This window comes from Rissa tridactyla, chromosome W, assembly GCF_028500815.1.
Source record: "Rissa tridactyla isolate bRisTri1 chromosome W, bRisTri1.patW.cur.20221130, whole genome shotgun sequence".
NCBI classification, from domain to species: domain Eukaryota; kingdom Metazoa; phylum Chordata; class Aves; order Charadriiformes; family Laridae; genus Rissa; species Rissa tridactyla.
In genome coordinates this window covers 2,795,201-2,822,979 of record NC_071496.1, presented here as the reverse complement: position 1 = coordinate 2,822,979, position 27,779 = coordinate 2,795,201, and the positions used below count along the sequence as shown (strand labels likewise).

The 27,779-nt window shown below is 43.0% G+C and overlaps 1 protein-coding gene across 6 annotated transcripts; it reads left to right on the top strand.

Moving 5' to 3' along the window:
• The first annotated feature begins 998 nt into the window (after positions 1-998).
• On the top strand, positions 999-27,779 carry LOC128901941 (mothers against decapentaplegic homolog 4). Of its 6 annotated transcripts, XM_054184099.1 has the most exons (12): positions 999-1,084; positions 10,640-11,005; positions 11,934-12,108; positions 12,526-12,555; positions 14,136-14,351; positions 16,161-16,280; positions 16,412-16,522; positions 18,352-18,402; positions 22,288-22,507; positions 23,452-23,620; positions 24,832-24,970; positions 26,182-27,779. In XM_054184099.1, the coding sequence occupies exons 2-12, from the start codon at positions 10,757-10,759 to the stop codon at positions 26,391-26,393; spliced, it is 1,692 nt and encodes a 563-aa protein (XP_054040074.1). In that variant the 5' UTR covers positions 999-1,084; positions 10,640-10,756; the 3' UTR covers positions 26,394-27,779. The 6 variants fall into 6 exon arrangements, with proteins under 6 accessions (XP_054040074.1, XP_054040076.1, XP_054040075.1 ...); XM_054184101.1 differs by lacking the exons at positions 999-1,084; positions 18,352-18,402 and adding an exon at positions 9,380-9,398; XM_054184100.1 differs by lacking the exon at positions 999-1,084 and having other exon boundaries at positions 22,288-22,471.

Here is a 27,779-nt window from a genome sequence, read left to right as displayed (position 1 = left end):
TGGGGGTTGTACTTTTGCGGCTGTGCATTTGTTAGGGTTGTATTTGCAGGGCTTTGCACTTGCGGGGATTGTATTTGCCAGGCGATATATTTATGGGGGTTACAGTTGCGGGGCTGTGCGCTTATGGGGGTGGTATTTGTGGTCCTGTGAGTTTGTTGGGGATGTTATTTGCAGGACTTTCAAGTTCTGGGGGTTGCTTTTGTGGGATTTTGGGCTTGTGGGGGTTAGGTTTGCAGGGCTTTGCATTGATGGGGGTTGCCTTTCTGGCCCATACATTTGAGAGGGTTGCAGTTGCAGGGCCGTGCACTTGTGGGGGTTGCGTTTGTGGGGTTTTACGCTTACAGGGGTTGCATTTACGGGGCTGTGCATTTGCCGGGCTTGTATTTGAGGGGTTTCACCTTCCGGGGGCTGCTTTTGTGGGGTTTCACGCTTATGGGGCTTGTGTTTATGGGGCTGTGCATTGACGGGGGTGGCATTTCCGGGTTTTTGCACTTACAGGGGTCGGTTTGTGGACCTGTGCCTTCCCTGGGGTGGCATTTTAGGGGCCGTGTTTGCAGTCCCTGCAGCGCTGCCCGCCCTGCCCCTCCCAGCGCGCCGCCGCCGGCGGACGCCAACCACACAAATAAACCCGGAACGCGCCCGCCCGCACCGCTCTCCGCCTGCCGGCTGCGCGGCAACCGCGGGGCGGGCGCGCAGGCGCGGCGGCGGCGCTGGGCGGTGGGGAGGGGGGGGGCGCGTGTGTTACCCGGATGTGGCGCATGCGCGCTGGCGGCTGGACGTGTCGGCGGCGGCCGCGGAGCGCGAGCGGCCGGAGCCGCGGCAACAACAACAACAACAACAACAAGAAGGCGGCGGCCGCGACCGTCACAGGTCCCCCCCTCCCCTGCCAGCGCCGCCCCGCCGGCCCGGCCCGGCCGCAGCCCGGGGAGGGGAGGGCGGGGGGGCGGAGGCCTGGCCCGCACCGCCGCACCGGGGCCGGCTGAGGCGAGGGAAGGCCCCCCCCCCCCCGCCGCCGCCGCCGCCCCTGCCCCTCAGCGCAGGCCGCGCCCGGAGAGCGGCCGCTCCGCCGCCGCCCGCGGCCCAGGTAACATCCGCTCTCGGCTGCCGCCCGCCCGCCGAGGCCGCCCGCAGCGCGACCCTTCCTCCCGCCCGCCTCCCCCCCGCCGCCGGGCAGCCCGGGGCAGCGGCCCCCCCCCCCCCCTTCTCCTCACCCGCCCCCGCCCGGGGGCTTCTCCGCTGCGCCGGGTTCCCCTTCCCGCCTCCTTCCCCGCCTCCCCCGCGAGGAAAAAAATACACCACCTCCCTCCCCCCGGCCCCCAAACTTTTATTATTATTTTTTGTGGATCTGGGTACCCTCTCTAAAGGCTCCCCAGCCGGCCCGGCCCCGGTTAAACTTTCCTCCGCTGCCGGTCGTGCAGACCGCTCTCCCCGTGCTCTCTCCCGCACGCCGGAGAATGCCCCGGGTGGTTTTGTGCGAGCCGCTTCGCCTCGGGTTCTCCGAAATCTGCCATCTTATTTGCAATAACAGCCAAGAGTGCTTTTAGCTGCTTTTTCAGACAGTGCGGGGCTGCTCAGCACAAGGGGTGTTAATTAAAGATTATTCCTCCTTTACTGGTTTTCCTTCCCGTTCCCGTTTCTGGGGGTGTTGGGATTTTGGGGGAGGTTTGTGATTTGCTGCATAGTTGAGTCTTAAAGGTTTTTACCACGGAAGGCTGCTTAATTTATGGGGTAATCTAGTTGTGGGCTAGATGTGTTATTACTTAGAGCCCAAATTGTACTACTGCAAACCAATTGTTGTCAAACACATACGGTCGGAGTAGGATCGTGGTGTCTTTTACCACCGCTTCCCAAATTATCTTGGTTAAGAATGGTGTGCCACTGTCAACAGGCAAAGAGTGATTTCAGGCTCTGCCGTAGCTGTCATCTTTTAAATCCTAAGACTCTTGTACTGTTGTTACTTGTAGGTAATTCAGGGCACAGTTGTTGTTGAAGCAGCTATACTGCCCTATAAAACTGAACGCGTTTTTGTACTCCAGCGTCATGATAAGTAGGCAACTTGTCCTTCTGGCCCTCCTCTTATCTTGGCCTGATTGCTTACTGAAAGGAGTCTCTTCTCACTTTGCATTCATGAACCTCTCTTGATTTGCTTGTTGCATAAGCATGCATGTTTAATATTGATATAGAAACTTTATTTCAAAGAGCCAAAGCCTAAAGAGAAGCAGTAAGTCTCTCAAACTGATTAGAATTCCTTTTTTAAGTAGATGGCTCTTTACATAATGCATTCAAGCGCAGCTAACACAATAGGGATGCGAGTTTTGAGAGGTATCAACAGATTTAGTGGAGAACAAAGGTGCTGAGAGCAGCTCGGTGGATCCTGGTGAGGAGCAGCCTTCGCTGTGCTGTTGTTAAGGTCCTGCTGGAATTTTAGGACTCCGTTTTCCTATGTTGTTAACCTTGTGAAAACTCCACTTTTGGTTGGGGCTGGAATTTTCCGTGCTTGCTTTGCCCAGAGGTGTGTGTTGTTTTTTTTTTTTTTAAGCTCGAACAAATGCAGAGAACGTTATCCCTGTGCAGATTACAATAAAGAGCAGATGTTATCTAATACACCTATTGCTAGGGTATCGAAACATTGCGTACAAGTGAAAAATCACACCACTTCTGCCTGAGCAAGCTTTGAGTCTTCCTTTTATTGCTTGGCGGGGCCACAATTGTTTCCTCTGTTTGTGAGGTTTTGACAGGTTGCTATTTGTCCTTGTCGAAGGAGGCCTTCTGCAAGAAGATGGGTCTTGCAGGGTACCCTGAGGAAGAGTTCAGTTCAGGTTTGTTCTGTTGTGCTACGGCAAGGACTTCCACCACCTTCTGCCTTCTCCTGCCGTTCCCAGGTTTTCATCCCTTCCTTACCCGTGGGTGCTAGGATGAGGAGGGGATGACCTCTTGTTTGGTGGGACACCAAGGGTGCCCTCTGGGAGATTAGGTGGTGGGAGTCTTGGTGCCTGGATCTGTGTTGTGGAAACAGATGCAGTTGTAGAGGAGTTTACTGCCCTTTCCACTCCGGTGGTGTAACCTGCAGTGGTCTTCCTTCTCTGACCATACAGAAGCCTGTATTGAAAAGAGGAGTTTTTTTTTTTCAGCTGAATGTTTTCTCAAAAATAAAAAGTAGAGAGAGGGAAGGGGAATCAAAATGACAAATGCAACTTCGTAGGATTTAAAATGTAAGCATATGCAGTCACGTCAGCATAGTAGCCCTACCTTTTTCATTGTGTCCTGCCCCCCACGCATTCAAAGACAAGATGAGGGTTTTGGTGTTTATTTTTTACTGTTATATGAGTTTCTTGAACGAGATTAAAAACCCCTGGAACCTTGTGCAGCAGAAATGTTTGCTCCATTTACAGGATCAGTTTGTTGCATTTGCAGAGCGCCTTCGAAAGCAGTTGAGGTGCACAGGTGGAAGGTGAGAGGAGAAAAGATGCCGAGAGCTGCACTTGGGCGGCTGCATCAGATCCGTTTCTTCCACAAAGAAATGGCTGCTCATACTTTTTAACTGTGGATTTATGTTAAGATGAAAGAATTGCCAATCAGAGTTGTCTTCAAACTCTTCCCCGGTTCCTTTTATGCTGTCATGTGTCTAAAATTTTTGTAGCTACTGACAGCGAGATGAGCAGAATTGATACTGATGATTCAGATACACGCACAAAAATAGTATTCTGGGGAATGTTAGCTCTTACTGTACAGAACAGCGCGAGTGCGGTGCCTTCTTAGTCCTCTTTCTCTTGCTCTTTAATGCTAATTGTTCTCATGTCTACAAACATTTTGTTCCTGTTCACCCTCTGGGCAAGTAGATAATAGTCTGATGTGCTGGAAAGTATCTGCAGTTTAATCACTTATTCATATCTTCATCAAATCACGAGCTGCCTTTTGTTTTATTGGTTTATGGATTTTTTTTTTCCTTTATCATGTTTGTCATAAAACTTCTACCACTGCATTATTAAACAGCAAAACTCTGTAGTAATGTTTCGGTGGTTAAAAGCCATCAAATGTGTACGCCGCTTCTCTGACATCTTTGTGTTTGTCTAATTTTGGAGGCTACAGCTTATGCAAGAGCCTTTCTTGTCCTTTATTCGTGTGAAATGTTCTAGCAAGATGTCGATTTGTACGCTATTGTAATTAGCCAGTTCGTTAGCATTGCATTGCCGCCTGGTATCAAAATGCTGGAAATCAGTGACTGGGCTGGCTGTTTACTGGTAAATGGTGCTCCCAGGGCATCAGTGGCAGTCTCAAGCAAACCATTCTTATTTTTTCTTAGATATTTTTCCCCCAGAATTGCTTTCATATTTGCAACTTGGAAGTATGTTTTTCGTCATTAATATTTTTTTTTGGCATTAATTAATTTCCCTCCTCGCCTCTGTCTATCACTCCCCAGAATTGCAGGCTGTACATCTTTCCCTTCGACATCATACGGCCTGGTTCTGGCTGGGGTCTTTCTTTGTTGCTGCAATATACATGTTTTTATTTTCTTCTTCACTTGGAAGCTCAGACCTTAGGAGCTTTTATTTATTTAATTAATTATTTTTGAAGACCCTCGTGGTAATACTCACTGAAGTTGTAGCTCATCACAAAGGATGTTCTGCCTGCAAATTTGCTGACTTGCTTAGACCCTTCTACGATATGTTACAATGGATAACGGCCAAGTTATCTTAAGATTCATAGTGTATATAAAAATGCTGTATTGTACCTGGTGAATGCCATTAGACATGCTTACTCGCCTTACTTTATCATCTTTAGCATCCCTGTACAGTTTTGTAACACCAGCCCTTAACACGGATATACTAAATTCTCAGGCATATATATGTTTACATGCATCGTAGAGCATTTTTGCATAACTGCTGCTAAAAAATAATCTGTGTTCATATTATTTTGGATAGAATAGTTCAGCTGGAAGGGACCCACAATGATCGATGATCATTTGAGATGCTCCAAGGACTGGTGTCTGATCAGTTTGTACAAAAAAATGGCAAATCTCTCTCCGCTTCGCTGTTTAAAGGCTCCCTGAGCCCCCAGTGTATCATCTGATACTTAGCACATGTAAAATCTTTTTTTTTTTCCTTTGATTTTTACCTTTGCAGGCTGGTTGGATTTCAATCCCAACTGTTTATTTCAGCCTTCTTGTGCATGTGGTTGCAAATCCAACTTGCGTTCTTCACTCACTTCTGACGTGTCGGTGTGTGCTGTGTGTTCCCCTGCCTTTGCCGTGTTTATCAGCATCTCTGGACCTTCAGCACTGTGTCTGTGTCTGGAACCTCTTTTCTGACCAAAACTGCTTCCCTTTCTCCATCAAAAGCTTTTCAAAGGGCCATTGCTGCCCTGACACCCGCAGGAACTATTTTTCCAGTTGTGCCAAGGTTGTACTATATTTTTTTTAACCCTTTTTTTCTTTAAATGCAGCACTTCACAAGTCTTAATGCTTTGTTTCAAAAACTACTTGGTCACTCCAACCCACGCTACTTCTCATGTAACTTATCCTGCAAACAATGAAGCCTCCAAGTGTCTTTAAGTTGTCTCTTATTTGGAGAATATCTAGTTTGCCACAGAAACTTAATGAATAAAATATATGCTAAGAAAGTGACGTGGAGGGGGGGGGGTTGGCCTATTGCCCGTATCTTAAAGTAATTATCCAGTGGCATTTGGACTGTCACATTTTTAGACTGAGTTTCTTGGTGAATTTGATCCCTCCGCAGCTGCGATTGGCTTAAAACCCTACTGTAAATGAATAGGGCAGTGTATCATATCAGCGTCGGGCCTGGATTAACCGTTTTGCCCAAGCTGTTGGATTGCTGATTGCCTGGATCATATTCCTTTGGGTTACGTCCCTGATTTCCAGCTCCATCCATAACCGCCTGGTTTGTCCGCGTAAGCCTACTATTTCCTTTTCTTGTTTGGGGTTGATGGTTCTCCCCAAATTGCAAAGTGTGGCTTTTGTGGGAGGAGAAGGTGGGGGGGAAGATAAGCGACTTGTGAGCGTCAAAAGTATTCATTTAAGGTTGTTCTTAATACGTAGAAAAGAAGGTGAGTTCTTAAGAAATCTGGATTCGTAACTTCTCAGCAAATTTCAGCCACATGAGAGAATTGCAAGTGGGAATTGTTTGGAGGAAGGGTATTTTTAGTGAAGTTTGCAGATTTGCTTAGCTGAATGGCTAGGGCACATCGACGGGGATTTAGGTGAAGTCTTCGTATTTTTTAGCAGCCCCTGCCCTCATGTCCCAGTTGAGCTTCTGTACAACTAGTAATACCTCTGTAAAAGCAAGGAAATAGAGTCCCTGTGGTTTTTTTACTAACCATCAAAAGGAGAAAAACTTTTTTTTCTCTTTCTAAAACCTTTTTCAGAGCGTGCGTGCGTGTCTGCCTACGTCTCTATACGCCTGCGTGCTTTCTTGATGAAGAATTTCAAACTGAAATACACCTCGGCAACTCCCGGGCCTCGCGTGAAGCCTTCCAAATGATCGTAACTCTTAAATACCTAGTGTGAGGAGTTGCTGCAAATATTTGGAAGTCGTGGCTCACGCTGTTTTCGTTTCCCTTGTTTTTTGGCATGTAAAAGCCCTTGTTCTTAAGCCGTGCTGTAATAAGCAAAAAAAATATTAACTTGCTGGTGCAGCTGAAGAGATACGGGCAAACAAGGTGGAATATTAATTTTCTGTTCCATAAGCATGTCGATTATCTCTTTGGCTGAGATCTCACCTGCTTTTTGTACTTTGCTTATTTTTTGGGGAGTTGAGCAGGACCATCTTGCTTCCAACAAACGGGAATGTTCTCCTGGAGCTCTGAGCTGGCTTTTGCAGAAGATGCTGAACGTTAAACCCGGTCTCCGTTTTCTAGTCAGGCTAGTAAAATGATCACTGTTTTGAGAGAGAGAGAGAATGTAGTGGTTGAGCTGGGAACAGTGGAATCGTTTGAGTCAGTACGGTGCTTATTTTCCTCTCCTGCCCATAAGATAAATGTAAGTGCAATGAGAGCACTAGTGTTAGAGCTCAGTAATGTTATTTCCACGTAGATAAGTCAATAATATATTTGATTTTAGTTATACGAGGTAGCATACTATTATGGATGCCTGTGTTTTTAGAATCTATTTATATTGTTCAGGTAACCATTTCTGGCAGAATTATCCACAGCCATGAAAATGAGGCGTGTGGCACCAGCATTGCATTTTTAATTTTAGACAGCTGCTTCATGTTTTGAATTTCATCGCGCAGGCTAAAAAGATACATCACCCGTCAGCAAGGCAGCCGAGGGGAAGTAGGGTGGATGGAAGAATTATGGTATTTCTTCAAGTCTGCATCAGTCTTGAAGGAAGACTTTCAGTAAATGGCTACTTATCCGTTCTCTGAGGTAGCAGAGTGTTTGCTACAGATCGTCAAAGGTGTTTTTAATTACCTGGCAGTCTTAACTTCTTTTGTCTTTCAGATTTATCTCCTCTTGAGAGGATCTTACTCTTGTTACAATACTTAGACTATCCAGAACATTAGTTGTTCGCTTGTTTCGTAACATACCTGCTATTGAAATAAATTCCTTTCTATAATGTGAAGAGGTACTTTTCTATAACTTTGTAACTTCTCAGCATTTTACCTTGGCCTGTCCCATTTCTTTTTTTGTTTTTTTCCCTTCTGTGTTCTGTTGGCATCACACTACAGCAAAAGGGAGAGAAATACCTTTTTGTTCCTTGGTAGGCGAAGCCGAGAGCTTCACTAGAAGCGCCCTCTCCTGCTGCTGCTTTTCTCGTCTTCCCTGTCTCTTCTCGCTGCCCCTTTTCCCCCCAAACGCTCTCTTGCCCATTGCCGTTTCCATGAAATTCCCGGGTGGAGGGTAGTCAGAGGATCTTTGCTCAAAATATTTGGCCCTCCCTCTTCCGCTGTAAATCTTAAGCTTGGGCTGTAGCGTGGGATCACCTACTTGGGGGGGGGGGGGGGGGGGGGCATGTTAAGGAGCGCTTTTGAGGTTTCGTGCTCACATCAAATCAACGTTAAATCACACAAGCACGCTGTTGTTTTGCAGAACTTAGCACTCCGTGTCTGAGGGCATGCTGGAACCTTATCTTCAAAGGCTATCTTCTAAAAATACAGCGCATTAAGATTGCATTTTGCTTTTATTTGCACACATGAAAGTAATATAGTAAGAAGGTGTTAAGGCACCTCTTGAATGTGTGACTCAGTCAAAGATAGGCTTGTAGAGCTATTGCGTGAGAAACTAAATTTGTGGAACGTAAAAACTTGGCTCGCCTGCAAAACATACTCATGCTTCTGGTGCTTCAGAAGAAATATGTCACCGCATTTATTCAGCATGTGCCAGGTTGGTAGCCACTGACCTCACCCCCTTTTCTGGGGATTGAAATGGCAGGATTAAAACCGGGATTTCTGTAGAGGGGACTTCTAAAGGAAGGCTCCTGAATTTTACCGTGCGATTACGCGCCGGCAGTGTGTAACGGGATTCAAAATCCTAAACAAGTGGGCCCCGGCTTTCAAAAGTGCTGAACAGTCAGAAGCTCCTATTGAGCGCAGCGGCAGCTGAGGGGTGACTCAACATTTCTGAAGATCATTCCACTTAAATCAGGGTTTGTTTGCTTGATCTTAGTCTCCTGAAAGTCAGCAAAGCAAAATTCTCATTCATGGTTTTAGGGGTGTAGGAGATGGAGCTGCCTGTCTAATTTTAAGCATCACTTTATTTAAAGCTCTTTTGGCTAATAGCTTTATCTAGTCACTTATTTATGATTATTTATGCAGATCTATCTGGGATGCTGTTTTATATTGAAGGAAAATTATGTTCTATTCTGTTTTAGCTGGCAAGCTTTTACGGATTTATGTGAGTGCGGGTTGCCATGGAGAATGACTGGCAGGTTAAGCTTGACTTTTAAAAGAGGCTTATTGAGTTGAAGCGCAAAAAAACCCCTAGCGTTGAGGGAGAAACTTTAATAGGCAGGTAAAATGATCTTCCTCAAACTTCTAGGTAATTGTTTTCCTTTGGGAGAAATTAGGTCCAGAAGCATCCTTACAAAAGAAGAAAACTATTGCAAGTGGGAGGGGGGGGAGGATTTGGGGTGTGTTTTTTTTCCAACTATACCAAAGCATGCTGGATTCGAGTTGAAATTGGAGAAAATATTAAATAGGGAAGACTTGGTTTCCTTTTATAATTGTGCTGGATTTGTGTTACAATATTCCTTTTACAAGAAGGGAAGCCACGCGTTCACGCTGTAATTTGTGTGATGCGTTAACTTTCTAAATTAACATCCCACTCTTATTTTTATGCAACGCATTTGTTTCTAATAAATAGCTGCTACCGCTGCACCTTTAATAACATGGAAAATTCCAGGGCAGTAACAGGTCTTTGACTGGATGCGTTCCTCAGATAATGTGAGCAAACTTTTTTTCCTTAACTATTGAAATCAAATATATTTTATTTACATTGCTAAGAACAACTTGTCAGTTTCAGAAAGGCTGATATTTTAAGTCTACTCAGAAAATGTAGTGAAATCACTTATAGGCGTATTTGCTGCAAGTATCTTAAAGTCAGACCCGCGTAGTTGGTAGAATGGTCTTAGTGGATGACTACCTGAAACCAGAGGTGCTTCAAGAACCAAAGCAGATTTTTGACAACATCAAACTTCTTTTCTGTGAGTGCGTAAAACCTGCTGTCCTGTGGTTCTGGATAAAGCAAGGTGAAGCGTAGTAATTAGCTCATTCAGAATTGAGAAAATCAGGCCAGCTCTTCTTCTAATTTGTGAATTAAAGGAAACTTCAAAAAGGATGAGGTCTCCTGGCTTTGAGAAGAATGTGACCAGAAACCACTGCAGGTTCTTAACAAATGGAGTTGAAAGGCCAAGTGTGTTAGGACGGACTTATTCCTTATCTTATATTTAGTATAATTAGGGCAGTTCTGCTTTAGACAATTCAGAAGTGCTTTTTTAGTGACTTCAGTTGGTTTGTCTTCATCCAGAAGAAGCTGGATCCAAACGAGTGAAGACAAATGTGCCCGTTGGGATTTTCGTATATAAAGATACACGCAATACTAATTTACATAAATGTGTATTACGCTAATGACCAGATACAATTTTTGCCTTTCTGATTAGCAAAGAGAAATAGGCTTAGTCTGAGGTCAGAACGTAACTGTTTGGACAGGATTATTAAATAAAGATGACAGATGATTCTGGTGTGCGTTCATGCTTCTTCACTATTCAAATTTTGTTTAAATCAATGCCCCTTGATTCTCAGTTAGTATTTTCACTTGGTTTCATCCTACCAGTGTAAAACATAGGAAATCATTGTCACCGTTCTCCTTTTCCTGATTCGGAGCCTGTTCATCTAATAATCCCTACCTTTCTATATGTACATACTATGTGTACATCTATATAAACTATAATCTTTATTTAAATATTGTTACTAGGGGAAAAACATAATCTTATATCTAAAACTGTGCAAGCAGCGTCTTAAGCATGTTTTAGCTATCATGGGACAAGCAATACAGTTTTTTCATGTGCTTTTAATATCCTGCACTTAGCTTGAAAATAAAAGAAGCAAAAAGCCACAGACTTCCTTAGAAACATGATCTGCGATTTGTTAAAAACAATTCTAATGTAGATATTTTTTCCTCCTAGGTTTTACCAAGAGACAGTACATCTAACACTTAACTTGGATCACCTCTTGTTCATCAGCTTGAAAATCATAACAGCCCCCAAAACTGACATTTGATCTGAAAGAAAAAGCTGTGACAAATGGACAATATGTCTATTACTAACACGCCAACAAGTAATGATGCTTGTCTGAGCATTGTTCACAGCTTGATGTGCCATCGACAAGGTGGAGAGAGTGAAACTTTTGCAAAACGCGCAATTGAAAGTTTAGTTAAAAAGCTAAAGGAGAAAAAAGATGAATTGGATTCTTTGATTACAGCTATAACCACAAATGGAGCTCATCCTAGCAAGTGTGTTACAATACAGAGAACGCTGGATGGGAGGCTTCAGGTTAGTACAAGTGAAAATCAGATGTTTTCCTCCTAGTGAAGCTGGAGCAAAAGTGAGTGACGCAGGATCCTAGAGTGTTGAGGAAGAGTAGCTCTTCTCTTGCGTCCCCCCCCTCGCCCCCCTTTGTAGGCATGTTTTGTGGCTGGAGCTCTGGACTGCTGCAGTAGTTGATTATTATTTTTTTTTTTAAAAGGAGCAGAAGGCGTTGGATCAGCCGTTCTAAACGAGTGTGTGTGTGGCAGTAAAAAGCAGGGTCACGTAAACAAATTCGGCTGTTTATCCTGGTATTTTCACTACAAGCTTCTGTTAGCTCTGTGTTGGTCAGCAGTGTGAAGAAAGACCTATGATCCCTTGCTAAGGTACTCCAAGGAGTCTGCACTGAGGATTTACGTTAGCCTTAGATCGTCAGTACTCAGTACCTGTATAGCTTGGGTTGCGATTTCCTTGTTCCAGGACAGATGTCCTGTTCGCTGGCTAGCTTGCTGTCTACCCTAGAAGCATTATTTTTTTTTTATTATTTTTTTTTTCAGTATAATGGATTGGCATTCTTCTACTTGTAAATTCCTTATAGCGTAGCTTAGCGCCTCGTTCCTCTTCTTCTGGGGCAAAGCATCATCCATGGTGGGGAAGGTGACCATACATACTACATTAAGCACAAATTCTGCTTCTGCCATTTTGTACCCAGTATTTTTTCCTTAAGAATCACAGTGTTGACTTAACCGTAGCAAAACCCTGATAGAATTTTATTTCTGTTGAGTACAGAACTTGGGTAAACTGTACACCATCTTTTTTTTTTTTTTTATATATATATATTTTGATGATGGAGAGAGGCTGTGTTGTTGTTTGTCCCCTTCCAGCTTTGCTCCTCACTAAATAAAGGGAAATGTCTTGCTACTTTCCCAATCAACTTTTGTGTCTAACTTTTTAGGTGGCTGGTCGCAAGGGATTCCCTCATGTGATTTACGCTCGTCTTTGGAGGTGGCCTGATCTTCATAAAAATGAACTCAAGCATGTTAAATATTGTCAGTATGCTTTTGACTTAAAATGTGACAGTGTCTGTGTAAATCCTTACCATTATGAGCGTGTAGTATCGCCTGGCATCGGTAAGTAGACTCTTGATTTAAAATGGAACAGTTGGAATAGAATGTAAAATGTTTTCGTCTTGAGTGTGGAATATACAGGCCTAAACTTAGAGACATTAACTTTTAATGATCTGATTATAAATTGCTCTCATATGCTCGTGTCCGTCTTCTTAATGGAGTTATTTTTTGCCTTTATTTCAAATTTGAAAGAACAGTTTGTGGCTTTTGGTTAAGTCTTTCTGTTGGCTTTGCGCACAGTTCTTAACAATTAACGTGTATCCTAGGAATAATTTAGCATTGAGACTTGCGGAGGGGGTGTCATGTGTAGAGTCTGTAATACTGATTTGCCAAGTCTTATCAACTTAATGTTCAAGTGTTGTTGAAGATCTCTGTGTATGTAATCCTCCACGCCCTCTTTTCTTTTTCTTCTTTTTAAAGATCTCTCAGGACTGACACTACAGAGTTCTGGTGAGTATTTCTGTTTACTGCTGCATTTCTCTGGGCGCAAACTGCGTTAAACTCTTCCGTCTGTACACGGTTTATTCCTGAGTATCTCCTTGGGGAGGGAGGGTAGAGACCAGATGGAAATGCATTTGTCTCTCCGGTTTTGAAAAACCGGCTAAGTAGAGTACGAAAGACAAGTTTTCATAAATTCATTCAACTGAGGCTTCAGCTCAGCTTATAGATATGTTCCCTTTTCACTGCCTGCAACTTACAAACCCCAACAGAAAAAGAAAAACAAAATACGCACTGTTGAATGCTGTTAGTTTAAAAAAAAAAAGCCACCAAACACCCCAAAACATGTATGATATAGTGTTAATTGACTTAGGAATAATAAATGCTTTTGATTTCGTAAGTAGTTTAACAAGAAAATAATAGAAATTCTGTAATTAATATGCAATTGAATGAAGCAGTCTAATATTCTTACTGTCCTTGAAACTTGAGAGAAGTTGGACATTAAACCTCCAATGAACATTATTCAGGAATCTGAGACTGTGCAGTTGGTGACTGCTTTATTTCAAAACTGATTTTTTTTTTTTTCCTTCCGGAAGAAATTAATAAAGAAGGAAATCTGCGTAATCCAATGTTTTTAGCACATTATTACAAGTATTCAAGCAAAAATGACTTAAAAAGCCCCCAACAAACTGCTAACAAGCTTTAACTTGTGTTCTCATCTCTGCTAATTTGCATTGTTACCTGTGTCTTCTGAAAAATGATCCTTTTGTAGAGAATCAAAGCTTTCCAGCCAGCAGTTAAATACATACGAAGTGTTTCCTTGTCGTGCTACTGTTTTTGCAGCGGGAAACAGAAAATGACTGTCAGATTTTAATATATTTAAAGGCTGCTTTAAAAAGGAGCATGGGAGCTAATGCGGTGAAAGAGTTTTACTTGAACATGCTCAGTCAAATATATAGAAATAAATTGTTGCAGTAGTATTTTCCCTAGGCTGTATGTGGAATATTGTGAATTAGTGGCTACATTGTTAAATATAGAGTAGCATTATATCCTCTTTGAGTGTGAGTTTGATGTTTCTAGTCAATTTGAGTGGGAGTTGCTTCAAATTTCTTGAGGGACGCATAAAGTTTTTTATGCACTGTGTTCATGAATTGCATTTTTTTGTAGGAGCTTTATGTATGTTCTTGTTTGTATACTAGGAATTGATTTGTTCGCTACTGCGTTAACATATATTTAGGTGCTTGACAAAAAGCCTGTTTTTTCCCTTTTGTTAAACCGCGTCCAATCGCACAGTGGTGGACTAGAAAACAAAATGCTACTAGAGTCTACTACTGTGGGACTAAACTGGTTGTTTGATAGCAGGAAGCAAACCAGTTTGCTTTTCCATCTAGTTATGCTTCGAAATTTCCTGCTGCCGACTGGAAGTGTTTATTTGTAATTTAGAGGAGCGCTTTAGCAATGTTTATGTGGGTTAAATCCTCCCCCCAGCAGTTTTAATGGCCTTGTCAGCGCTTGAAAAGTAGCGGTGCAGTTTGTAGTTAAATCGTGAAAAGAGATTCGCTTTGCGTCTTCAACCGTTTGCTTCTTCACAGCTCCATCAAGCATGTTGGTGAAAGACGAATACGTTCATGACTACGAGGGGCAGCCGTCGTTGTCTTCTGCTGAAGGCCATTCAGTCCAAACCATCCAGCATCCACCAAGTAACAGGGCATCCACGGAGCCTTACAGCACCCCAGCCATGTTAGCTCCCACTGAGGCTAGCACTACCAGCACCACTAATTTTCCCAACATTCCTGTGGCTTCAACAAGTAAGATCATCGAGATTATAGGAAATGCTAAACTCTGAAAATGTGAAAGCTCTGAGATAACCGCTGATTTTTTGCCAAAGTAGATCTCGCATTGGAGCTGTGCAGCTGCCACGCAACCCTGGTAAAGTGCGTGGCAGTATGATCTGGGCAGTCTCGTAAGTGTTAACGTAAGGCTTTAACTTGCAGCGTAATTAGAGTAACTTTTCCTGGTGACCCAGTCTTTTTCTCAGTGAGGCTGGCACTACATGAGCGTTACAAGACTGTTTTGGATATGCCAAAGGTTCAGTGATACAATGTTAAAACAATTGACCACTGACAAAATATTATGGCTATTATTGGAATTATTACTATAGGAATGGAAGAATTTTATTATTTGTTACAACAGCAAGCAGGACAACAAATGGATATACTGTAAGGTGGCAGTATTGAAAGGTTTTCAGCCAATTCTTTAGTGTTCCGCAGCTGACAAAATGGATCTTCCAGATATAACTTGATTATTTTTATACCGGCCTGCTGTACTACCAAAGTGACAGCCCTAATTAATATTTTCGTGGGTCCGTTGGAGTGCTGCGTTGAAGTTTTCTTACTTTTCTTTGTGTATTTAGAAGAGTCTGGTTTACCGGCATCAAACCTCACGCTTCACTCCAGGAGGACAGTAAAGCAGTTACGTTCGCAGTGTCCTGCACCCCCAGCGTAGGGTAACCATGAAGTTCAGAGAGGTTTCACACGCTCTTCGTCACTTTAATATCACTGATGGGTGAAGATAATGCATTTCATGTTACCAAATTTGCATTATGGTGGCATGGTGTTCTGATAACATTCTTTAATTTTAGCTGGCAACTTCTTTTTGCTAACGCTAATGATGATTTTTGTCAAGCCGAGATACAATGTCTGCATTTGTCTCCAGCAGAGAAAAAAAGGATAGGCGGTTGAATTGTATTGCCTTTGCACAACAGTTTATAGTCAATAACTTTTTCTCATCAGTGTTACAATTGTTGGATTCAAGTAGACGGTGAAAAAAAGCTCATTTCTTAGCTTTTGGTTCAAGTTTTCAGTGGGTTAAATTCTGCTGGCCACGCCAGTGTGAGAGTGCAAGTGTACTTGTGAAACTGCTGATCAGTTTACTGTTAATGGCTGAGCTGAAGCCTTTTAAAATCAAATTCTGTTAACCTGTTCTGAAATATCTGTAGTTTTACTTTAGAGCTGAGACAATTCTTGAAATATTGCATTTGGGAGAAAAAAAACCAAACAACAAACCAGCAATTTTCTCAGGAAGGAGTCCAGTGATGTATGCAGCTCTATTCAAGCACTATGTTTAAAAATGAAATACTGTTCAGTCTGTTTTGGAGGAACATAAATTCAAGCGAGTGTCCTCCTTAGGAACAGTAGTTATAACATGTCGAAAATAAGCAACTTATTGGATCTGCTGTTGGCCTGTTTGGATTCGTACCAAATCTACTCCAGCTGTGTTATTCAGTAAAACCTGTGACATCTCCTCTTCTTCCCTTTCGAACTGAAAAATGAGATGTGAACAAATCAAAGACGCGGTTGATAAACAGAGTTCTCTGCATACTTCTACTCCTAAAATATTAAGGGTGTCGAGAGTCAAAATTAGCTGATGCGGAGCATCTTGCTTCAAGTTTCCTAAGACACTCTGGTGGGTGGAAAAAAAAAATACTGAAACCAAACTTGTAGGAACTGTGTATTGCAGTGCCCTTAGTTGGGTGTATTTTCCTACCCAGTAGTGCTGAGCTCTTCTTAATTAAAATTTTGGAACGTTCATGAATAGGTAGTGTGTTCTTTTACCAGGTCAACCTACCAGTATATTGACAGGTAGCCATAGTGATGGACTCTTACAGATTGCTTCAGGGCCTCAGCCAGGAACTCAGCAGAATGGGTTTACAGCTCAGCCAGCTACTTACCATCACAGTGAGTATATACATATGTGCACTCTTCTTAGTTTTCTAAAACCAGTTTCCAAATGTTCAGGAGAAATAGAGGATTAGAAGCGAGATGCGGAAAAACTCCCTTAAAAACCAACCGCTCCTTTCTTTTTCTAGATAGTACCACAACTTGGACTGGAAGTCGGACGGCAGCCTACACCCCTACCATACCTCACCACCAGAATGGCCATCTTCAGCATCATCCACCTATGCATCCTGGACATTACTGTAAGTATTGCAGGTTTTCAAAGCACGTATCTCTTCGTTTTTTTAATGTTGTTGAATGGTGGGGGCTCATTTGTGATTATTCTTTACCCTCAAATCCTTTTTTTTTTTTTTTTCTTCATTATAGAACTACCATTACCATGTTTAGTATCTTCTGACAGTTAAATAAAAGAGCTTGGTGGACTTCCCTCCACCTAGGACTCCCCTAAAGCAGCAGAGATAAAAAATTCAGATAGCTATAGTGATACTGTCTATATTATAGGCGTCTTATTATACCTAACAAAACTAGCATTTCCTTGCTAAACCTCTGTTTTTAAAGCTTTCTTGTAGTAGATACTTCCTTTGCGGAAAAGGAAGTTGATTCCGAATGTGTCGTCGGGATATTTTTCTGTCAAAACTTGCAAGTTTCTGGCTGTTGTTATTTTTTAGAAGTTTTGAAGTCAGGTCTTAATGGTGTATGGGTCTACCTTAAGCTTTGGAAGACGTGTGTCCGTGTACACTAGGCAGTTTGAAAGAACTTTGTGAAAGCTCGTGCAGTGAAGTACTTGTTAATAAAATGGTTTTGCCATGGGTACATTTGGCACAGAAACTTGAAAATCTTTCTCGTCTACAAAATAGGACCACAACCTCTTGTTTTAAGGTATGGGAGATGGGCAGGGAAAAAAAGCCATCAAACTTCTAGTGTAAATGTCTAGCGCAGTATACGCATTGTAAGAGTATAGTGTCAAAGCCCCACCCAAATTAAAAGTTTTTCTAAATTTTGTGGCCCAAAGCTAGAACAGTTTGTTATTTCCTAATATAGTGCTTAGTCACATCACCTGTTTGCAGCAGTCATCGTTAGTGGAGGGGAGAATATACTGTGCGTTAGTGTTAGAGTGACTTTTCAGCTTGTCGTTTGTGGTTTAGATATGGTTATTAAGTTTCATTGTTTTGTTCTTTTAAGATCCCACTTCATTTATCATCTTACTTGTCAGAAATACCAGGATGGGAAAAAAACCTTGGTGGGGCTGTAGATACTCTATAAGTGTTTCTCAGTGCTGTATCTCTCCATAATTAATATTTGTAACTGGCTGGTGATACCACATAGAGCTTTTCTTGGCTGCTGCCATTTCTCACTTCAGAAAAGTTGCATGTTTTGACACCTACCGACGTTGTGCCTGTTTTGACATCTTGTTGCAAAAGCTGCTGTTACTTACAATACTATGTTTAAGCCTTTCCTCCTTGTTCTCCGCTGCCTGTAGGGGACCTAGTTAGTGTATAGAAGGGGAGAGAATAAAGTGACCAACACCAAGACCGTATTCGGTATTTTTTTCTTTAGAAATTGAGTTCTCTAGGGCTTTTTTCCGTCTTCAGGGAGTGTTATGGTCAAGCCCACAGCACGCTGGGCAACTTGTTCTGTGATTGATGAAACTAATGAAGTGTGGTTTCTGACGGATTTATATCATATGCCTCTATACAGTGATTTCTCTCCTTGCCCAACTTGGGAGCAGATGTGAAGCCCAAGTCCTATTTCTGTTACATCTGCATGCTCCATCTGGTTTCGGCTCTCTCCTGGGACTGGGTCTGGCTTGAGCCGCCCGCAGCCTTTCCTCCTGGGTTACTAACGGAGCTCTTGGCTCTACTACACAGCTTCTGAATTTTTAGGAAACCTCTAAGAGCGTAAATCTTCTGTAGGCGTTTTTCTCCCCTGTCAGATTGGGCCAATTGATTCGGAAGTTACTGGGTTTTATAACACCTGGCATCCTCCGAAGTCTTTGCTTATAGGAAAGTGAGTTAAGAAAGAAAAACTTATTTTTACTCATGTAAAACAAATTGCATGTTTTCTTTTAAAGGGCCAGTTCACAATGAACTTGCATTCCAGCCTCCTATATCAAATCATCCTGGTGAGTAAAATCTAACATGTAATGCTAATATTGTGGAAGCTAATCACTTTCTGGTTTGAATCTGGTGTTTTGGTTGGGTTTTTTCGGTATCGAGTACTCTGAAATCTGTGAGATACATCCTCAAAAGGGGAGGAAAGAAGGAAAGGAACAGTTTTGTGATAAATCTTTTGAATGCAGATAATTCTTTTGGAATGGTGACCTAAGCTGCAAACTGGGTTTAATTTAGATGCCTAACTCATAGAATCATAGAATTGTCAGGGTTGGAAGGGACCTTAAAGATCCTCTAGTTCCAACCCCCTGCCCTGGGCAGGGACACCTCCCACTGGATCAGGTTGCTCAGAGCCCCGTCCAGCCTGGCCTTAAGAACTTCCGGGGATGGGGCTTCCACCACCTCTCTGGGCAACCTGTTCCAGTGTCTCACCACCCTCATGGGGAAGAACTTCTTCCTAACGTCCAGTCTGAATCGACCCATCTCTAGTTTTGATCCATTCCCTCTAGTCCCACCATTACCCGACATCCTGAAAAGTCCCTCCCCAGCTTTCTTGTAGGCCCCCTTAAGATACTGGTAGGCCCCTAGAAGGTGTCCTTGGAGCCTTCTTTTCTCCAGACTGAGCAACCCCAAGTCTCTCAGTCTGTCCCCATAGGAGAGGTGCTCCAGCCCTCTGATCATCCTCGTGGCCCTTCTCTGGACCCGTTCCAGCATGGCCATATCTCTCTTGTAGCAGGGGCTCCAGAACTGGAGGCAGTACTCCAGGTGGGGTCTCAGGAGAGTGGAGTAGAGGGGGAGAATCACCTCCCTCGACCTGCTGGCCACGCTTCTCCTGGTGCAGCCCAGGATACGATTGGCTTTCTGGGCTGCTAGTGCACACTGAGGGCTCATGTGGAGCCTCTTGTCCACCAGCACCCCCAAGTCCTTTCCTCCAGGGCTGCTCTCAAGCCAGTCACTGCCCAGCCCATATCGGTGCTTGGGATTGCCCCGACCCAGATGGAGGACCCTGCACTTGGTCTTGTTGAACTTCCTGAGGTCGGCATGGGCCCACCTCTCCAGCCTGTCCAGGTCCCTCTGGATGGCATCCCTTCCCTCCAGCGTGTCAGCCGCCCCACACAGCTTGGTGTCGTCGGCAAACTTGCTGAGGGTGCACTCAATGCCACTGTCCATGTCGCTGACGAAGATGTTAAACAAGACCGGTCCCAGTACTGATCCCTGAGGAACTCCACTTGTCACTGGCCTCCGCTTGGATGTGGACCCCTTGACAGCCACTCTTTGGGTGCGGCCGTCGAGCCAGTTCTTTATCCACTGAATTGTCAGTCCATCAAACCCATATTTTATCAGCTTGGGGACCAGGGTGTCATGCGGGACAGTGTCAAAGGCTTTGCTCAGGTCCGGGTAAATGACTGTCAGTTGCTCTCACCTTGTCTGTTGGTGTCGTGACCTTCTCATAGAAGGCCACCGCGTTTGTCAGGCACGAGTTGCCCTTGGTGAAGCCGTGTTGATTGTACCCAATCACCTCTTCGTTATTCTTCTGCCTCGGCAGCGCCTCCAGGAGGATCTGCTCCATAACCTTACCAGGCACGGAGGTGAGACTGACTGGCCTCTAGTTCCCTGGTTCCTCCTTCTTTCCCTTTTTGAAAATGGGGATTATGTTTCCCCTTTTCCAGTCAGCGGGGACTTCTCCAGACTGCCATGACTTTTGGAATATAATAGAGAGCGGTTTAGCAACCTCATCCGCCAGTTCCCTTAGTACCCGTGGGTGTATCCCATCGGATCCCATGGACTTGTTCGCTTTCAGGTTCATCAGATGGTCACGAACCTGATCTTCGCTTGCGATGGGCAGTTCTGTCCAGCCCCTGCTATTGTCTTCTGTGACTCCGGGAGTGTGGCTGGAGCCCTTGCCAGTGAAGACTGAAGAAAAATAGTTGTTGAGAACCTCGGCCTTCTCCATATCACTTGTCACCAGCTCCCCCGTTCCTTTCTGAAGGGACCCACGCCTTCCCTAGTCTTCTTCCTACCATTAATGTACCTATAGAAATTTTTGCTGTTTCCCTTGATCTCCTTGGCTAGATTTAATTCTAACTGAGCTTTAGCTTTTCTAACCAGGTCTCTTGCTGCTGGGACAGCTTCCTTATATGCCCCCCATTCCAGCTGTCCTTTCTTCCACTCCTTGTAAAGATTCTTTTTGTGTGACAGTGTGTCCAGGAGCTCCTTGTTCGTCCAGGTGGGTCTCCTAGCATTCTTTCCTGCGTTCCTCTTTGTTGGTATAGTTTGCTCCTGGACACGGAGAAGGTCATACTTGAATACTGACCAGCTGTCCTGGTTTTGGACTGGTTTTGTCCGGTCAAACCTCCACTGAGCTGGTGCCTACCCTGGAGGTGTCTGAACTCTGAATGTTCTCGATCCTAAACTTTGTGGGGTGCCTGAAGTTGTACTTTTTGCCTGCTTAGAAACATCATGGAGCCTAGGTCATGCCAAAACCCTCTTGGATCTGTGACCTAGAAGTCCATCATCACAGCCAGATACCCTGAAAGATAGGTGTTGCCCTTCTTAGCATTTTGGTGCTGAAATTCCTCCTTGGACCTTTGCATAGAAGCTTGTTCTTTCCAAGAATCTTCATTAATGGTAGCAGTTCATGGAACCGAGAAGGTTTTGTCTTGTGGTATGAGCTAACTCTGTTGCAGGTACAAGGTGGAATTCTGCTTTTAACGACAGCAAAGCTGTTGCCTGTGCAGGGCGACCTGCATAGTTGAACAGCCTAAAAGTTTAACTCATTCATTGGCCAGTGACTAAATCGGTCCCAGAAACACAACAGGTGATAATTGCAGGCTGAACGTAACTGTAGCTGAATTGTATTTCGTATTATTTAGTATGTCTCTTTCACCCCATTCAGTCCTCAGCGACGTGAGTATTTATTGAAGATAAAAGAAAAATCAAAGGAATTTGGGCACCTTGGTTTATTCTTTTCTTATAAGAACAGAACAACAGTTTTTTAAGATGCCTAGGTGTGTGCTCTTGGGTGCTGCTGTTTGTAATGCATGAGTAGCACTTCTGACACTGGGAGAACTCTTTTTCCGGTTGGCTTATCAGGTTGCTCAGCTCCTATCACGTTAGCTCATCCGCTTCCCCTGTTTTCGAGTACACCGCAGTGCTGATTTTCTTTGCCCTCCCCAACAAGCTGCTTAAGTGCTGGCTGGGCTACCCTTTTGTGGAAATAAGTCACCAAAGGTGCTGAGTGTATGCGTTACAAGGCACCTCCTTGCTATTAAAATATGCCATTTTGTTCTGCTCCCTGGCTTAATACTTCCTTGTTTTATCCGATACCCGACTTTCTTGTGTGCAGACAAGATCGGTATGTGATCTTTGATGTTTTTTACCCCCATTTCCCTACTTTCCAAATCCGGTTTGCTTTGCAGGGGGGATGGAGAAAGCTGATTTCACCTAGGAGGTAGTACTCTCATATCTTAAGCCAGATCTGGTTTTGAGAGTAAATTTTTATCATCCTAGCCATGAATAAGCGTGTATGTATTACTTCTTTGTACTAAAGGAGGGCAAAATCAACGCTGTAGTCGTAAGGTGCAGGAATGCAGATGGTTCACAAAATCTTACTGGAATTATAAACTGTACAAAGACTTGCCAGATCTTAACTACAAAAAAAAACCACCCTAGCTTTGATGTGTGCTCAAATAAAAGCCCGTGTTCGTTGTCATATGTAGTATTTTTCTGTGCTAGCAGACATGTTTTGTCTATCTGGACTTGCTTATGTGAATGCGTGCTCTTACTCTGAATGACAGATGCAGTTGCAGAAGGCTTAATTGATTGTCTGGAATGGGTTTATAGGTTGGTTGGGTTTTTTTGTGCCTTTCAGTCAATTAATCGTCTATATTCTTCAGCTCCAGAATATTGGTGTTCAATCGCATATTTTGAAATGGACGTGCAAGTTGGGGAAACATTTAAGGTCCCTTCAAGCTGTCCAATTGTTACTGTTGATGGATACGTGGATCCTTCTGGAGGAGACCGTTTTTGCCTGGGCCAGCTTTCCAACGTGCATAGAACAGAAGCCATTGAGAGAGCAAGGTATTCCGCAGATCCCAAAAGCTCCAGCCGGCTGTGGTATTTCATAATATTTTGTTTTGCCTTCCCTGCGTGCCTCCCTTTTGAAATGACAAGCAGGGTACGTTTCTTTTGACTGAATTAACTACAGCAGAGTGTATCTTTCTAGGCCGCTGCTGTAGCGCATTCAAACTGCGTGACAAAGACCTTCAGTGCTTTGCAACAGCGCGTTGCTTTTCATTGCTTTCACAGCCTGTGCCTTCGAGGATAAAATTAGCAGCTCGTGCCATTATGTATGCGAGCTGAATATTAGCTCTCCACACCACGGAGGGATGTGAGAATAACTGCAATATATAGATTTGTCGAAGGAGCAGAGGAAGATTGATAGAGAGCTAGTTGGGTTTTCATTCATTCTCACCATGCGTGTGCCAGGCTTTGATGTGGAAGCGTAGAGAACCGAAGCAATCTCAGAACTCTTTTTTTTTTTTTTTTTTTTTTCCCTTCCTCGAAACGGAAAGGAATAAAATGATCCCACGTCTTCAGAAATGTTGCGTTGTGACAATCGAAAGGGGAGATTGCTGTAACGTGATCCAAACGAACGTGCAGTTCTGCATTAAAATGTGGCTCTGTGTATGTACTTGAGTGACTTCTCTGTACTACAACACTTGGGGGATTTTTAGGCTTCCGAGCAGAACTGAATGCGTTTGTATTGTCAGGGAGTGTGCTAGTTGCTGCTCAGATATCATTGCTTCTGCATTCTGTGTTTCCCGTAGATCTTTACATGGTATTATGGATGTTTTTTGACTTTACAGATTTTATGTCACTATATACTAACTTATACCTAAGATAATAAATACCATTTCAAGCCTTTGTATGAATAGAGTGTAAATTAAGGTATCAGAGACGACTGAGAGCTGGAGAATTAATTGTTTATGGTTTATTTAGGAAAGGTCTGATTTATACTATGCATACGTAGGTGCATTGGAATTGTTTTTCTTTCTCAGGTTGCACATAGGTAAAGGGGTGCAGCTGGAGTGCAAAGGAGAAGGTGACGTGTGGGTCAGATGCCTCAGTGACCACGCGGTCTTCGTTCAGAGTTACTACTTGGATAGAGAAGCAGGGCGCGCGCCAGGGGATGCTGTTCACAAGATTTACCCAAGTGCATATATAAAGGTTGGTTTGATGTTCCTAGATGAAAATTGTGGGGTGGGGGGAGACAGCTTCCCTAATGTTTACAAGAACCAAATGTATGCTATGAGACACGGAAATAAATTGCTTTTGATTATCCTTTAAAAAGCCTAAAACTTTTCCGTTTGACAAGTCACTTAACATGACTTTTTAAAATTACTCTAAAGTGGAAATAACATCTAGATACTATGAAAGTAACTGATCTTGTATTTTGTCACAAACAATCCTGATAGCAGTTTTTAGTATTTTTAGCCCTACAGTTTTATATTAACTGCTACTAAAATTTTTAGCCTAGGTTATCTGTTTCTTTACTCTCTCCAAAACAAAAACAGTCGGGAAAGTATGTACAAAAGCAGACGTGTAAAGCGTACGTTAACGTGTTACGAACATGAAGTGATCCAGAGATCGCAGAAAGTTGCATGATTTTCAGGAGATTCTTACTTGGACATGCCTCTGCCAGACTTGAAACTTAATTTAGGACAAGTCACAGTTCTAAAAGTTCATTCTTGAATTTGAGATAAACTGCTCGAAGTTTGCAGTGATTTTTGGTGTTTTTTGGGTTTTTTTTAATCCTTGGTTTTGCAGGCAGGTTGTTTAGTGAAGGTGAAAGAAACGCCACTGGCCTCTGTGTACGAGCTTTCTAGTTTGAGAACAGAGTTTCCTCTATATATTAGTGCCGAGCGTAATCACAAAGAGATAAAATGCCACCAACCTGAAACCTACCTGCTGAAACTTCATCAATTATTGGTGTTTCTTTTAAATAGACTAACACATAGCAGTAAAGCAGCGAAGAAGAACGAAGTCTGACAAAGTTAAGCAGGACGTGTTGGCTTCCATTTTTATTTATATGCCCGTTTTCTGGAAACCTGGGGATTTAACTAAAACGTCAGGATTTGTTCAGGCTTTGATCCTGCCGTCAGTTCCCCCCAGGCTTTAGCCTGTTCAGCTCAGCCAGGTTCTGGTATGGCCAGTAACACGATACGAGAAGAGTCTCTAAGAAGCCGCGTTGATGGATTATTTCTGTTAGAAATTAAACTAGTCAGGGAAGGTTGTCTTTTACCCAAGTGTGCGGTGAGACTGCGGAAGTTGCTTTGGGAGAGCAGAGGTATCCAGATTATTGCGGATGGGAGTTGAGGAATTCCTTCGTTGGTTTTGGTAAGTCTTCAGGAGTTTGATATTTATTTTTTTTTTCAAAGGTGTTTGATTTACGCCAATGTCATCGTCAGATGCAACAGCAGGCTGCCACTGCCCAAGCTGCTGCTGCTGCTCAAGCTGCAGCTGTAGCCGGCAACATCCCTGGACCAGGATCAGTAGGTGGAATAGCCCCAGCCATTAGTAAGTACATTAACGGCTTCATCTCCTTTTTTCCTTTCTTGAAAACGAGTAACACGGCCCTCCCTAACAGCACCCCCCCATCCACCCACTGCCTCTCCAACAGCACAAATGAGCCTGGGACCAAGGCAGCAGGATTGGGGTTAAGTGGGGCTGGGGTGGCATCGTGGTAAGTCCGTATCCATTCACTTTGTACCTGCTCCGCACGCCAGTTCGCGCTCTGTGCGCTTCAGGGGATATTGGATATGCAGTACGACAGAAAACGTTTATATTCAAGGTCAAATAGCATAACCCTGTAACTTGAAACAGAGATACCTTTGTCCGCTTCGACCCAAGCTTGAAAAATGATCTTTGAGATCCAAGATTATGTTTTGTTACTCAAAACAATGGGGATGACTGAGCGACAAAGTCCTTGACTAGGTTTATGGAAACTAAATATTAAGATTCTTGAGAAGAGGAAGAAGGGAGCGTGAGGGTCTTTTTCTTTCTTTTTCTTTTTTTTTAAAAAAAGTTATTCTGGGCTGTAGTTTTCTTAGTTGCTAAATTCTAGATCCTTGAAATTATCCCTAAGTACTTTTAAAAGTGTAAGTACTTACATGTCTCAGACTGCTTTGTGTGCCATAGTGTTTTCTGGATTCCTTGCGCTGCCAAATGGCTCTTCCCAGCTGTCCCATAAATCACTGAAGGCATTTTGGGGAATGTGTTTAGCTTCTGTCTTAGCCGTACTTGTGATATGAAGTTTGCCAGCTGTATTCATCTTTTTATTTTATTAGATGTAAGTAGTGTAATCTCTTAACCCAGCTTCCTGCAGGTGATCAGTCTCGAGTTCTTGTGCTGAAAACGCATTTGGCAGCACATGAAAAAAGCGTTTGGCAAACCTCAAGAATAAGTGGTTTTTACCCGATTTCCTAAATAAGGTTTACAGGCGTTGTATTGCGTAAGGCATTAGGTTTCGTCATGTCTGCTTCATTATAAGGAATTTTATATTTCAACACCCGTTCAAGATTGCAGAATGATGGGGGGAAAAAAATATTAATTGGAAGAAATGCAAACTAATTGCTGCGTTCATTATAGCAGAGATCTAGAAATACGGATTGGCCTTGGCTGTGGTGAGAGGGTACGTGAAGCCAGAGCCGGGTGAACAGGAATGGCTAAACAGACGGATGATAAAAGAGCATGTCTGTGAACACTTACTCGAAACCTCTCCTGTTTAGGTTTGTCAGCTGCTGCTGGAATCGGTGTAGATGACCTTCGCCGCTTATGCATACTCAGGATGAGTTTTGTAAAAGGTTGGGGACCTGATTACCCAAGACAGAGCATCAAAGAGACGCCGTGCTGGATTGAAATTCACTTACACCGTGCCCTCCAGCTCCTAGATGAAGTACTTCATACCATGCCTATCGCAGACCCACAACCTTTAGACTGAGATCCCTCTGCTGCACTGCTGTGGGCCGTTATATTGTGAGGATGGTGGATTGTAAAATACAATTCTGTTTATAACCTGAAGATATATTTTACTTTTGTTCTGCTTAATCTTCTAAACCCAGGTTTTAAAAATGTGTTTGCCGCCTTGCTCTTAGCAGAAAGAAGCTGAACATGCAGAATTTGGATTTCGGTTATTTTCAGAACTTAATTGTCATAATACATGGCTCAGGGCTTGAAGTGAAAGGTAAACGCCTTGTAGAGACGACTTTACAGTGTTGGGTTTGTTCCCGTCGAGAAACTTTCCTTCTCTATTTTGGCATCTTGGTGATAAGCCTCACAGGAGCCTTTTGTATGCAGAATATATATTATATATATATTTATATCTGAAAATTCCTTCAAATAGTTATAAGCATTTACCTTATAGCAACTTTAAAATTCCGACTGATTTGTGATGTTCTTTTTAGGGAACAATAGTTAACAGAAGACTTCTTTATTTTGTTGACTATCTTGGTATGATTTTTCCAGATTAAAAGGTAGAAGCTGCCAAAAAGTGAGGGATGAGGCGTACGTTGTTGGCATCGAGTAAAAATAGCGAGGAAAAGAAACGTGGCTTTTCCTTCACTAGTTTTTAAAAAAAAAAAAAAAAAATCTTAGATTTTTATTTATATAGACACGTGAGTTTTAAAACACTAAAGGAAATGGATACTTTCAGTGCTGGCACTCAATTTAAATATCACATGAAATACCCAGTCTGCAAAGTTGCCACTGAAACTGCGTAACGAGTACCTAATGGCAGGAACATATTTTTCATAACTACTACTGACTTCTATGATTTTACTCAAGTAAAACTTGGCAGGTATTTTAAAAAAAGAAGTTGCACGACTCCTTTTTACTTGCGGAATCCCATTCAATCATGTACGATCTCGCATCAGTATTTCGGATCCAGTTTTTGTATCTGTTCACCATTTCCACTCAGGGCAAGATGGCAAACTTGTTTTTATACCTCTTGGTTATTTTAAGCCCTATGCCATCAATGACCGTATCAATTGGCAATGACTTTGTATAGAGAATTTATAGTAGAAAAAAAAAAAAAAGAATACGAATGTATTGACTGTATGACAGATACAATATGTATGCTTTCTCTCTAGTTAATAGTATAAATAAAATTATGAAAACCCCGATTATTTTTTTTTTTTTTATAAATTTAGTTTGCTTCTATGATGTAATTCTGCACCTTGAAACCATTGATCTTGAGTGATGGATTACTTCCCTTCGCAAGACCAGCAGCAGCAGCCGATAGCGGGTAGGAACTTTTGTTGGTTTAAACTTGCCAGGAAGCAAGTCCAATTTTTTTTTACTTTCACTCAATAAAAGCACGTCCGGAGGA

Bases quoted from the DNA above. Each gene is read 5' to 3' on its own strand.
- LOC128901941 (XM_054184099.1), top strand. From the start codon at position 10,757: ATGGACAATATGTCTATTACTAACACGCCAACAAGTAATGATGCTTGT. The intron at 12,109-12,525 runs GTAAGTAGACTC...TTCTTTTTAAAG, and splicing joins TGTAGTATCGCCTGGCATCG to ATCTCTCAGGACTGACACTA. The intron at 18,403-22,287 runs GTGAGTAAAATC...TATATTCTTCAG, and splicing joins TCCTATATCAAATCATCCTG to CTCCAGAATATTGGTGTTCA.